At 44.8% G+C, this 13,958-nt stretch overlaps 1 protein-coding gene across 1 annotated transcript in view; it reads right to left on the bottom strand.

The window, feature by feature from the left end:
- The window catches only part of LOC135396874 (uncharacterized), a 151,384-nt gene extending 145,702 nt beyond the window's left edge, over window positions 1-5,682 (bottom strand). The window contains exon 1 of the mRNA XM_064628084.1: window positions 5,293-5,682. Within this exon, the coding sequence (XP_064484154.1) occupies window positions 5,293-5,298 (6 nt within the window). The 5' untranslated portion in view covers window positions 5,299-5,682. The remainder of the gene's footprint in view (window positions 1-5,292) is intronic.
- Between the last annotated feature and the right edge of the window lie 8,276 nt (window positions 5,683-13,958).

Raw genomic sequence — 13,958 nt, 5'->3', positions numbered from 1 at the left:
TTTTTCTACAACTGTATATATGTTTGTCGAGGTATACGGAAAAACGTCAGTATACAGGGAGTTTATTTTTATCCGTTACATAATTTTCATAAAAAGGCTATGGGAGCAGCACAGATGTCGTTTTTGCAATTGAGTTATACGGTCAGGCGGACATCCTCTCGAAGAAAGTATGCAACTACAAGATAACTAATTACCTAGAATTCATTAATTAACTCTTTATAATTAGGTGATTTCGGGCAAAAGCGAGATAGCACAATGAGAGACTATCCTCGTTGAAAGGCATTTCACGTGTAACAAACCCTGAAACACGCGCGTGCGTTAAAATATTCGTCCCCAAATTTTGATATGCAAATGAGCCGAAACCGCGGCGACCTGGAACGCAGGGAGCACAGCGCTCATTTCACGTCACAGGGCCACGTGATTTGAAGCGATGGAGATGATTGGAGTAGGTGCCGAGGTGGAGTTGCTGGCCACATAAACCACTTTAAGGCCCGGTAAGCCTCCGTCGGCGTAGATGATGAGCTCTTGAGGCGTGCTTTTTCGGTTTCGGCTCATTTGCATACCGAAATTCGGCGGTGGATATTTCACGGCGCGCGCACTTTTCTGAATGATGGCGATGATGATGATGATGATTTTGGCCCATCAACAATACACTATTCTGGAATTATACAAGATAGAATAGCTTCCAATGAGGATTGTCTCTCGTTCTGCTTCCTCGCTTTTGCCTCAAAATTACCTAACTAAAGAGCTAATTAACGGAATTTAGGTAATTAGACACCTTGTAGTTACATACTATCATCCAGAAGATCTCGCTTTTGCACGAAATCACCTAATTATAAAGAGTTAATTAATGAATTCTGGGTAATTAGTTGTCTTGTAGTTGCATACTTTCTTCGAGAGGATGTCAGCGTCTGGCCGTATAACTCAACTACAAAACTGACATCTGTGCTGTTCTCATAGCTTGTTTATAAAATTCTGTAAAGGATAAAAATAAACGCCCTGTATGCGCTGTACACGAACACTCGTACCCACAGGCTTGATCGAAACGACAAAGGTATTCCACAAGCAACCGCGACACACGATGAAAAGTCCGTTTATAACGAAGCTCGCTTACAACGAACACCTCACACCCCGTGACCTCACTCTCGTGCACTCGCGGCGCGGCTCCCTAAACAAACAAGGTCAGAGCACACCACACATCATGCAAAAGAGTAACAACAATAACAAAACATTACATTCCAAAGCCTGCATCCTCGAGAACACGACCGCCACACCAACAAAGCGGCGATAAATAATGAAATTGCGCAATATTTTCTCTAATAGATGGCCGCCCTATTCGGAAGGGCGCAAAGAAGAAAGGCCAGGCACGAGTCCGACCGCTGGTGCTACGAGGCTCGGGAGAAGCGCCACCTCGCGGAAAGCAGAAGCGGGAAGGACGTTACCACGGTCGGCAAAAACGGACCCTTACTAATGTTTGGTGTCGTAACTGGCACAGGAAGAACACGAAAACGTCCTACATCGACTCGTCATGAATTCATGCTGAGGTGGCGCCGTGGATGGAATACGTGCCAATTGGCCAGGAAATTAGAAGGAACCGCTATTCGGTACAAGTTTGTATTTGGGTAAAAGGAAAAGCAAACACGCGCGGGGTGTGCAGTGAAGATTCGAGCGTGCTGATGCCGATTTCATCCTTTCTCGTTTTTCAGAGTCTCGATCCACGAGGAGACAGGGGAGATTTACGTTCCTACCCGCGTGTGCTAATAGAACTTTACCGCAATGCACGCTCTTAGCCAATCACAGTTACGAACGGTATCGTTCTCTCAGCCGATTCGTCGAAAATGGGAGGCGCACGCCGTTTTGGGACACTTTGCATTTATGTAAGTGATCACACAGGGAGACGTAAGCTCTGTTCTTTCCTCGAATAAGGAGTTGTAACACCGTCATTCTACAGGGTGGGTCACCTATTATGTGGAGAAGTTCTCCTTAACTGAAGAGCACGGTGGGGAAAAAAAAGTTCCGCAAAAGCAAGACGAGGCGGTCAAATGGAGAAGGAAAACATTGCAAACACTGCGTGCTTATGAGTGTGTCCAATTAATTCAGTGAATGATATATAATCTCTTCCAAAGTCATGTACCATTACTGCGTCAGAAAAACAATATCTTTCTGCAGATTTATACCCGCCTGCAAAGGTGCAATAATGTGTACCAGTCTATTGCGGACTTACGTGAACGAGTCAAACAATGATACAGCCGAAACCTCGCCCAATAATTACAAAGGCCCGTAATATCGCCCATTTCTCCCGCGAGTGCTCGGTATTCCCTCGGCAGCCACAGGCGAGGCTGTGCTGATAGAAGGTCGACTATAGTAGGATCAAGCATCACTCGCTTTTCGCTGTGGCTCACTCTGTATAGCTGTAGCATTTGATTATGTTCATCGTATAACCTGTTGTGTGTTCGAGTGAGAGTATAGCTCGTCTGGTTACTTTGCCTGTTCAGACGAACCCAAGATTCACCCGACAAAAATCACGATTTTCTACTTGAACAGGGATCAAGCGAATCTTGGACAGAGGGTGATCAATAGCGACATTCGGTTATTTACTTCTCTACGACGATTCTGCCTGAAAAAAGAAAGAAAGGAAAAAAAGAAACAGAAGGAATCGTGGAGACGGCGGCCAATTTTTACGCGGTCCGAGTGCGTTCCCCATTTCTTGCACCCCCTTTTTTTTTTTTCGCGTTCGCGCCGAGCCGCAACTATGACTGAGTAGCGTACAGACGCTGACAGATGGAGAGAGGACAGTAGGAAGGAGTGGGAGACGGGAGGGGGGGGGGGGGGTTAGTATGCGTCAGGGACGGGCATAAATACATATTTTGAGTATTTAAATATAAATTTAAAATACTCTGTTGACGGGGGTATTTAAATACTCTTCATAAATAGTTTTCAACAGGAGTATTTAAATACAAAATATAAATACGGTATTTAACTATATACTACCATAAATACTGTGACGAAGATGTCATACAGAAATAATGATGATCATAAGGACAAATCAGCAAGGAAGAATGGCATTTATTTGTTAGATTATCATGGCGATTTAATATTAGAAATTTCTCGAAGACTGCTTCTTTTAGGCATCTTCTGTTCGGCCGTACAATCATATTCGCAAAGGAGAACAGCATCTCCACAGGTGCCGATGAACAAATGCTTGTATTAAATTTGACGAAGATGCTTCGTAGAACAATGTAATCGGGTAGTCGCGACCGTTGTCCGCAACAACAGTGAAAAACTCGCCGTCTAAAATGGTTTGTCGCATGCGCATGCTAGCGCAAACCCGGCATAATTGCGCCCCAAACTCGCCCTTCTTCCCGAAAGGTCAAATGCAGGGCAACTATATTCAGTACATTCAGTCAGTATATTCTGTACTTAAGAGTATTTCTAAAGTATTTACAAGAATACAGTACCCGAAAATTGGTATTTAAATATAATTATAAATACATTTTTCGAGTCTGTATTTAAATACAAAATGTAAATACGTGTATTTATATTTTAAATGGTATTTCAATTACAATGTATTTAAATACCGCCCATCCCTGGTATGCGTCCTGGTCCAACTTCAGTGGGAACTGTGCCGACATCCGGAAGGTCTGCCAGAAAACCCAAGGAAAACCTCAGACAGCACAGCCGGAGGCGGGATTCGAACCCAGCACCTCCCAGTCTTCAGCACGACCTTGGTGTAATCAGCAATGGGCAGATGTTTTTGTCCACTAGTGCGGCCTTAATTACTTTCTCGTTATTACTATTCATTTATCACCTGTCGCCCGCGAAAGTCCGTCAAGCATCTGCCTGGACCACTGAATTCGCTCATCGTCGTACTATAAGGTAGCCTTCCTACCGTATATTCTTCGGCAGGAAAAGCAGCTGCCCATTTGGCATTGTAGTCAGGTTCATGGCAACAATTTTGGAACTTGTCCGAGCAGCGCTGCCTAAGTTTCACAGTAAGCGCTATGGTCCCTAACCCAGAGCCGTTCCTATGCAAATGGGCAGGCGCCCTCGGTGCCTTCCCCGGAGGTGTCGGCAAAGAGCTAATACGGTTGGAAAACAAAGCTAGATTCGAGATCATCCTCACTGTAGAACTAGAGCAGAAGCTTCCCCATTCACTTTCTTTCAGTTATAAGCTTTGAAGCTCAGTCGAGCTTTGAAGCGCAGAACACTTATGCAGCCGAAGAAATTGTGTAATAAATCAATATGCCCCTAGATGACGAACACATAGGTAGATTCTACGCATATTTTTTAATTTGATTTTTCTCTATCCCTTGCGCAATCTTTAGACAGTGACAGCCATCCTGCCTCAAAAGGAAAATGCTCTGTCTGAAGGAAATGCTCTGTCTCAAATGAAGACAACGTAAGTTGATTCAACATTCATTTAAGCTTCTCCTGTGCTTTAGTTTAAAGAGCGAACATGCAGCCGCTGCATATTAGTATAATTCTGTTACGGATAAAACTTTGTTGAAGAAACTTCCAGTATCACAGAGGTACTGGTTTGATGGCAGGTTTTAGCGCCCAAGCAAAATCGTTCGGACTAGCAACGATCCACAAAAAGGATTGGAGGGATTCGCACACGTATATCATAGCACGACCTATGATCGGTTGTTTCGCCTTCTTGTCAATAATAGTTACTCAAACTATTTACGGACAACTCCGCCTCTGAAGCATACTTCCCATTAACACATTGAAACATGAGTCGAGTCACACGCGTGACGTGTCTATACAAAGCAAGACGTCTGAGATGAGTTGTTCACTGGAGGCACGAAACCTACTTCAGGCTACGAATATTTAAGCAGAAAATTAGTGTGTTTCGTAATCCCGCTTAAAACGAGACATTGGCAAAACCTTCTAGTATTCACAAAAACATAGATCTTGATACTTTTCGTGTATTACATTACCATTGACTGATGCTTGATACACGACGGTAGTTCCGTTTAATATCGTCTCACAGCTGAACACTCCCATATCATAACACGTAGAGGTAAAAAAAAAAGGAGAGAGAGAGAGCAACAACAACAACAACAACGAGCACATCACAAGGATTGCTCGAAAGTGCTCGAGAACACGATTGGGAAACCGCTGCCTACATTTGAAAACTTCGACAATCACCTGCCACCTCACCGGTCTTGCGTTATCGCTTCACGAACGCGCGCATGTATACTTGTAGTGTACAGGTACAAAGAAGATCAGGAAAACGCGACAACGATTCTTCCCACACCAGAAATTCCCAGACAGATTAACTTCACTTACCGCCATGAACAAAAAATCAATTCACTTCATATGCGACCGATGAGTTCAAAATCCTCCGCTTCATCAACCTCCCTCTCTTCAAACTTCCTTCGTCATCGGAACAAGCAATCCGTGATCAGCATCACAACTCGGCTTTAACGATCGCGCATATTTTCACTTTGCTTCACACACACACACACGCTACCACCACCCTTACCCACAAAATGCACAACCACTGATCTCCTTGCACTTCACCGGACACCGCACGTCACACGACCACTTTATGATTCAGCGGCGCTCACCACCACCACCGGGTGCGCGCGTACTACTCCAAAGCCGTCTGTAGCCCCATCACAATTCCGCACACCTCCATAATCACAACGGTCGTCTCGCATTTGTAACGTTTTCAACGTCGTTTGCAGCGCCGTTCAAGCAGCTCACTCAAAACCGCTTCCACCCCTTTCCCGCAGCACCCTCCTTCCCTTCTATAGCCTCCTCAAACATAACTGCTCGCTCTCAAGGTAAACTCAGACACATGCACGAGGAAAATATGAGAACGAAAGGTACACTGCACGAGGTTGTTCTACCCAAAAACTCTCCCTTGTGTACCCGTATGGTTTGACAACAAATACGTGGGTGCTAGCGATGATTTCCGGCGAGTTCGTTCGCTCCTCGGAACGCAAATAAGCTGAAATTAGAAGGGCGTGCGTGAGTGTGCTCTTGAACGCTTTCCAGACAGCGTTTATATTCTTGAAGCGTATGTTTGAACTGCGAATTGTGCGTTGAAGTCGTTCACCCCATCGTCAATCATGCTTTGTTTAGTTCCTTTGTCTGCTGTGTAACGCACGGTTTTGGCTTTATCCTTGCGAATGTTAGTTATTATCGTTCAAATGAAGATGGGAACTCAAGTAATATGGAGTCGTTGTCTTCAATGATAAGCGTTGAGTCCATGAGCAATGTGTGCGCTCCAAACGGTCACTTTCCGTAGAGAACAAGGGGACTAGCCTCGCTAGCATGTTTCCTTTATGGAATGCTGCGATAAGATTGGAGTTCAGGGTCCGCTTGTATCTTCCCAGCGATTAAGGCAGCTGCTGTGCCGTGTGATAAACCGCGCTGTTTCAAGTCAATGTCCCTATAAATCGAGACCTCGGATGTGAATGTCGATGACATCTAAGAATCCACTAACGACAACTTCACTGATGCGATGGCTGCGCTATTCAGCCACAGAGACCGCGCATTCACGCGAACGACATTTCCCAGAATATTCCTGCGGAAGATGCGAAAAACGACACAGCTTTCTGCTGCCACGTAAGCGCGAGCCTTCAATTTCATGTCCTTTTGTGGGGAATAACAGACGACAGATGACGACGTCTCAGACGTAGCAGACGACAAGGCCAATGGTGTCGTCTGCGCAGTGTGCCACTCCCCGTATTTCGGCGTTGTCCCAGTGCTCGACATAACACGCACGGCGGAACTTCGCTGCGCCCCTTGAGCAGCTTTTCTTTCCTTCCACCAGAATATTCCACATGGATGTCGCTCGTGTGAGTACACGGTAACCGTAAGGAGAAGAAAGGGCACTCAGGATGAACTCCAATCGCTTGAAAGAAGCGGAGCCTGCAAGCACACTGCGTCTCGGACGTCTACACATGACGTGTAGACGTTGATGGACGGTGGGGGACTTCGCGATATCAGCCTGACGCAGCATAAACAGCAATCTGCGTATGCGCTTCAAGAAAACAAATAAAAATAGAGTGAGAGAGAGAAAGTACGTAATCGACATTGGCGAGCACCTGATTCGTGTACCCTCCATTCTCGCCTTGCAAATTGATTTCTCAGTATAGCTTATAGCTACGCTTAAGACTATGGCTATACTAATCGCTATACTTATCCTCGGCATCTACAAAACGAGAACTGAGGGGACCACAAAAAGTAGAACAGCTGGTGAGAATATACGGGCAATGCATGCACAGCACGGCACGGACGGGACAATGTCGTTCACCTCGAGACACCGTTTGATTAGCCTAATCGGATTAATAAGCAATGCAGCGTGGGGTCAAAGCAACGTAGCCGGCCTTGCACGCACAACGCTATTACGTGTGTGCGACCCTTTATTGATTCATTTATTTTTATCCTCATGGCAAAGCAAAACGAGAGAGAGAGAGAGAGAGAGAGAGAGAGAGAGATAGAGAGAGATACTTGTGAAAACAAGTGGCAGCAATATCATATACTTATTACAGCGAGGACATCGTACAGAGACGGTCTGTGTCACGGTAGTTTGTGTATTAGTTGTTGTTTTCTCTCTCTCGCTCTCTATCTAGCGAAAAGGTGTGCCGCCGTCCAACATTTTATAGCCGGAAACTTTCGCATTGTTTGGCAGCTAGAAGTGGGTAATGTCACATGGTTGCAATGTGACACTTGGAAGGCCAAACGTTCTGTTGGATGTTACATAAAACGATATCGGCCAATGGGCCTTTGTCAAGTAGCCAGGTAGGAATAGCATCTTTTTTTTTTTTTCGTCGTTATAAACTTGAGCGAAGGCGAACGTTGCGTATGTGCGCTGAAACCAGATAATGCAAATCTAGGTCGAAGTTATCTTGTATAGATACATTGTGCTCCGAAGTTGGCTCATAGCGGATATGGTAGTGTGCTACGAATCCAATCGAAGTACAATATGAGCCGCCGTTAGCCAGAACTAGCCAGGACGTTCCACCGGACCAGTAAACAGCCACGTGACTCAACGTCAGCTTAAATAGTTTCATTCGCCCATTTTTGAAACTTTTACTCGTTATGAACAGTGTAAAACTCTAACTCTAAAACTAGGTCAAGTTATCTTGTATAGATACATTGTGCTCCGAAGTTGGCTCATAGCGGATATGGTAGTGTGCTACGAATCCAATCGAAGTACAATATGAGCCGCCGTTAGCCAGAACTAGCCAGGACGTTCTAGCGGACCAGTAAACAGCAACGTGACTCAACGTCGGCTTAAATAGTTTCATTCGCCCATTTTTGAAACTTTTTTACTCGTTATAAACAGTGTAAAACTCCGCCGAGCAACTCTGGGTCACAATATGGCGGCTTCACGGCTTCGGAGGTTCGCGATAAACTTGGGCAGTGAACTCGGGTCATCTGACCAGCCAAGAACTTCACAGACGACCTCGTCCGAGAATATTGCTAACCGTAGCCATGCGGGCACATAAAAAGACCGATGTTCGCGTACGAAGCAAACGATGCCACTTTTATGAGAAGACCTTGCGAAACAGGGGGAACTATGCAATCGTAAATTTTCTCCTACGCCAAGGTCAACGTCACGTACTCTATAAATTCCGCCGATTCGCTCCATTTCCATCACCGCCTGCATCCATCCATCAGAACGGTTGAGAAACACTTTGGCAGTCTGTCGTTAAGTTGATATGGACAGACTACGGGAAATTGGTAGACGTTTTACCGGGGGTCACGTCGCTCCGTGGTCTCGGATTCAATTTACCGAACTGTCTGCAGCACCAAAATGCTATAGTATTCAAAATGAGAGCAAGAATTGTAGACGCATTGGCAAACGCTGAAAGCACGATGATTATATTGAGAGCAAGTCTTTAAGTAAATTTTCGGATTCTTTTGTTCTTCCGGGTTTTGACAGAAGACACTACATCGAAAGAAAATTAATTGATTAATCACAAATACTATAACGATCGAACAAGAACGTAGGAGCAGCCGCGTATGCTTTGACTAACTTTGAGAGCTTTCTCTACCACGTTTTTCAACGAAGTTCACCAGCCGTGCAGGTCGATCTAGTCTGTAACAGCTTTATAGGGTAACGTAAGCCGTCACCACCACGCGACAGCCATGCTGTCTATGCTGTCGCTGAAGCTGTATAACCACCACAGTACCAATTTTTCAATTTGTTACGAAAACAGCCAATTTTACTTCTTCGTGCAGTCCTTTTCTACGTCCCGCGTATTCTTCAATCTTACTTTTTTGCGTCATTTCCCCTGTCAGTTTCATAATATCTCCGAATTTTACCAACCTCCCGAAAAACTACGACGGGCGGTAACTGGTAGCAGTAGTAATAGTAAACGATAGTAATCGCGTGCATAATCCGATTTACAAGCTACAGTATTACATCGTTCGCTGATACGAGGTGTTAACCGATTTACAACCACGATACCAGATCTGCATATACGGTCAAGGGCAGAGTACACACACACACATACACAAAAAACGGAAACAAACTAGCAATATCACGTAAGGGGGACACCGAGGAACATCACGGAACGGAACCAGATCGAGTCATTACGTCACGCGAAACGCCCCCTTACGGAAACGCAACGCACGCTATACTCACGCCCTATCCGTTTAGACAACTAAAAAAAAACTACGAAGAGAAAAAAAATAATACACATACACGACAAAAGAAACGGTGCGCGAACAGCACCTTCAGCTTGCAACCATAAACGAAAAGCATTGTTCGTACAGCCAGCGTAGCGACCGACCTGCCCTCTGTGGGAACATATATTGGGAAGATTCCCCTAGACGCGTATTGTGTCGAAATCCTCGCGCGAGGCGCTACAATTAAAACAACCGCCGGATAAGCATCACCAGAGCTAGAGATTAATGATTACATCGCAAAATGAACGACCTATCTCGTGTTTGGTGCCTCCAAAGAGGCCTTGAGCAAACCAATGCGAACATGCTGTTTCCGTACCGTCAAAGATAACAACACTTGGCAGAGAAGTAGATGCTGGGTTAACGGACTTTTTTTTTTTTTTTTTTTTGCACGGAGCGTACAAACTAGATCACGTAAGAAAACGTCACGAACCAGTTACGATGCGAAGGATATCGAGTACGAGAGTGGGAATTTTCAATTTGTTGCATTATGTATGTATTTTGTAGTGCTTTCCCAGCCTCGGAGATATACGCCGAGAGAAGGTCCGGCGATCCTACAAGACCGGCACAGTGAATAAACGTATATACAGGAGAGATCTAATCAGTTAGCACAAACAGACTTTGTGCTGCTAATTATAGACTTCTGAAGGTGAATATCCGGTGAATATGTGCTTCACTGAACGATTTGTCTGTACCACGCGGAGGCGTGCTGGTCGGGGGACATCGTGACTCTTTGGCCGACTTCGCAGGGAACTATGCCGACACTGTCTTCAAGCGTCTGTGTCTGTATAAAAAAATCCAGAGGAAACAGTCAAGGAGAGCCACAAGCAGTGCTAGGATTCAAGCTCTGGTTGCCACCGTGTGTTGAACCGTGTCACCGTGTCTTCACCTGGCCCGGTGTCACCGTGTCTCGGCGTGGAAGGCACAGGACAGCGTCGGGGTCCTACCCCGGTAACGGATCGTGACAAAAAAATGCATGTTCCTTGTGAAATGCTTATCTGTTGTAGAACATCAAGTATAAAGTATCCGTGCCAATTTTCTTAACCTCCCGTTTTCACGTGGACAACCGTTATATCGACGCAACTCGTAGTAAGGAAGCTGATGAGCACAACAGTGAAAGAACGGCATCTATATCTTCCCACGGCTTTGTGGCCATGAAATGAAGAGAAGGGAATGGAGGGGGACAAAAAAGAATGTCCGTTAATGATGATTCCTTCCATCGATGGGGGTTCATTGGGGGCCGTGTAGTAAATTATACACTCCGGGAGGATTAGCGTGCGCAGGTTCTATCTTCTATCAGATGGACGCCTCAGGTGTTGTGGCATCACATACGGAAGTTCATCTGCCGCTAATGCGCTTTCTCTTCACCGGGATCGTATAGATGACTGTCTCGCATATGCACGATACCTGCCTTTCATCTCTTGTTTCATGCGTTTGGCTTGCGGAACCGGAACCGGTAAGTGCGGAATGTGTAAATATATAGGCATTGAGCTGCGAGTATCGCATCGACTGATATATACTTCTTATCAGTAAACAAGGAGACACGTTTACTCTACTCGTCCTACGAAGGGTCGCTGAAAAGGGGTTTATCATGACGTCTTGCCACAAGACAACGGGTCGGATTTTTAAAATATTTTTGTAATAAAATTCAACTAATGCGTTAGACGTGCAAAATAGATCCTCATTACACCTCATTGTGGGACATTTATTATGTGAGTTATTTATTGTAACATTTGGAGTTTGATATTAAAATTACTAGGTTATTTCATACAAATAGCGGCGATCCAGGGGGAACAGCTACGACGCCCCTTTGAAGATAGCCGAGAGCGATCCGTGATATGCACTGCACCTGCTCTCCGCTCAAACACGCTGGCCAGTTCTACCCGCACCTTATGTGGGTGCATAAGACACGGGCCAACAGCGCGGGACTCCTTTTCAGCTATGAATTGTGCAATCAATATGATATTATCGAACCATGGATAAAGTTTCGACATAATCCTAAGAATGTCATAAAATCTTTCTATAGCCTCTTCAATGAGCCCTAAAAAAAGAGAGCGACGCTTTAGGTAACACATTACGTAGCAAACAACAACTTTATGTGAATGACATGGTATCGTGATTGGGGAGTTTCACCGCCAGGGGCGATACTCTACCCCATTGCTGGTGGTAATGTGATGAAATGGAATATCGTGTCACCTCACAGAGAGGACGGAAGCTCTGCGGTGTCCAAAACGTTTAGACGTGGTTTTAGAGCAGAGCGTTGCGCTGGTCTGGATTTGGCCATGGATCAAGTGAGAAGGCAAGTGAGAAGGCAAGTGAAAAGGCGAGAGTCCAGCTGATTTAGATACACCGAATGTGTGGATCTGAAAGGTTGGTAGTGCGGGCAATGGAGAAGGATGTGCTCTAGATCTTCCAGATCTCACCGCAATGACGGGGTATACACGAGAGTCAACTTGTCGCAAACGATACAGCCACTGAGCTGTAAAAGCCACATAGCTTTCGATGAATTAATGCAGCGTCTTGCATTCTGTAGCAAATTATCACGATATTAATCAAAAATAAGTAGTTTTAGTCCTTTTGGGGACTAAATGTATTGCCACAAAATTCAGTTCCTTTTGGGAGTAAATGAATGTCACAGAGTGGAGACTGCATTTCACGCTCTATATTCTGACAGTCCAAGGTACATAATCCATGTGCGTGAATGAAAATACTTTCAATTAACCCGTCAACCGTGATATGTCGAGTGTCATAAAATCTTGCGACATGCATAGGGCACAATCTGTCAAGAAATAACCGCTAACTATTTTTTTATTCTGGGCGGGTGAAAAATTGCTAAGATAGCCTTATTCCATCAAATTCACAAAGAGCGCATATTTACGTTGACCGTAGCATTCGGGAGACAATTTGCGAAGTTCACTGACTATTTGCAGTACTATAGGGAGTAAGTTTCGTTATCAGGGGAGCAAATTGGGAGTAATTGGAATCTAGGGGACTAGAAGCTGCAATTACTCCTCGTTTTACGCCCTTTTTTTTTACTTCTTCTTCTTCTTAGAGTGTAGGCTAGAGGCGCAACCAGGAACACAGCAGAAAACAGAGATTGACATCGCGCTTCGTGTCTCGATGCCTAGAAGTATCATGAAGCCGTCATGCCCCAGCTACCCCAAAAAATTATCTTCCATCGCCAATCAACCTCGATACCCTCCGATTAAAAGAATCAAAAGCCGTCGACCGTTTCAGATACAAATCGAACATTTAACACTTCGACACAAAAAACACACACATACAGCGACTCGCAAGAACCAGAACGAGCTTGCGCGCGTCACCGCCCTGCAATTAATCCAGTAAACCCCGCTAAATTACGACGCTTCAAAAGCAGGACCTCCTCGATGGCGGCCTCTGCTTCGGCCACCTATTACCCACTGCCTATTCTCGACGCCTTTATTGTTCCTAAGTCCAACAACCTGGTCACTTCCGGTTGAAGAACACAAGAAGAAGAACATGGACCGTCCTTTTTCTTTTCTCGCTTTCTATGGGACGCGGCCCATTCGCAACAGGGACAAGAGCGCTTCAGAAATTACCGCTGTGGCACGCTGCGTTCGAGAGGTGAACGGAAAAGGAAGGGAAGGGAAAGAGCCGACGAAACGACGAATTTTCGATTTAGACACGGTGCGCGCGATTTCGCGGTTCAATAAAGCTAGTCCTCGACGCCTCTTATCGTAACGTTGTGTGTGTCCCCTCCACCCGTCAATTACGTAAGAATGACTCCCCCCCGTTCATTCTTGGACTCAGTCACTCGCCCATAGATGTAATCGTGGGGTCAAGTCGTGTGAATGCTCACTCACATTTTTTTATTTTTTATTTTTTTGCTGACTCATGCGTGCGAACTTTCTCTAACGTGCAATTAAGGTATACTTTCACGCTGTATTTGTATTCTGGTGCGTTAGACGTCTTCAAAGACCTCAGAGAACGTCAAGAAAATATAAGAAAAAAAAAATAAGTATAATATATAAATCTATAAATATATATCATATAATATATACAGGGTGTTTGCTCTAACGCGTCCAGAAATTTTATTTAAAGCGAGCGATAAAAGAGAAACGAGCGCTACTTTTCAGCTACTTGGCTAAGAAACAGGTGCTACTAGTGAAGCAGTACCTGTTTCTTACTCAAGTAGCAGAAAAGTACCACTTGCTTTTCTTTTATCGCTCGCTTGAAATATAATATCTGGACACGTTAGAGCAAACACCCTGTATATAAGTACATGTTTATATAAATATATAAACATATATAAAATATAAGGTGAGTTT

This window comes from Ornithodoros turicata, chromosome 6 (assembly GCF_037126465.1).
Source record: "Ornithodoros turicata isolate Travis chromosome 6, ASM3712646v1, whole genome shotgun sequence".
NCBI lineage: Eukaryota > Metazoa > Arthropoda > Arachnida > Ixodida > Argasidae > Ornithodoros > Ornithodoros turicata.
Note: the sequence above shows the minus strand (reverse complement) of the source record. Positions and strands in the feature narration are given on the sequence as shown.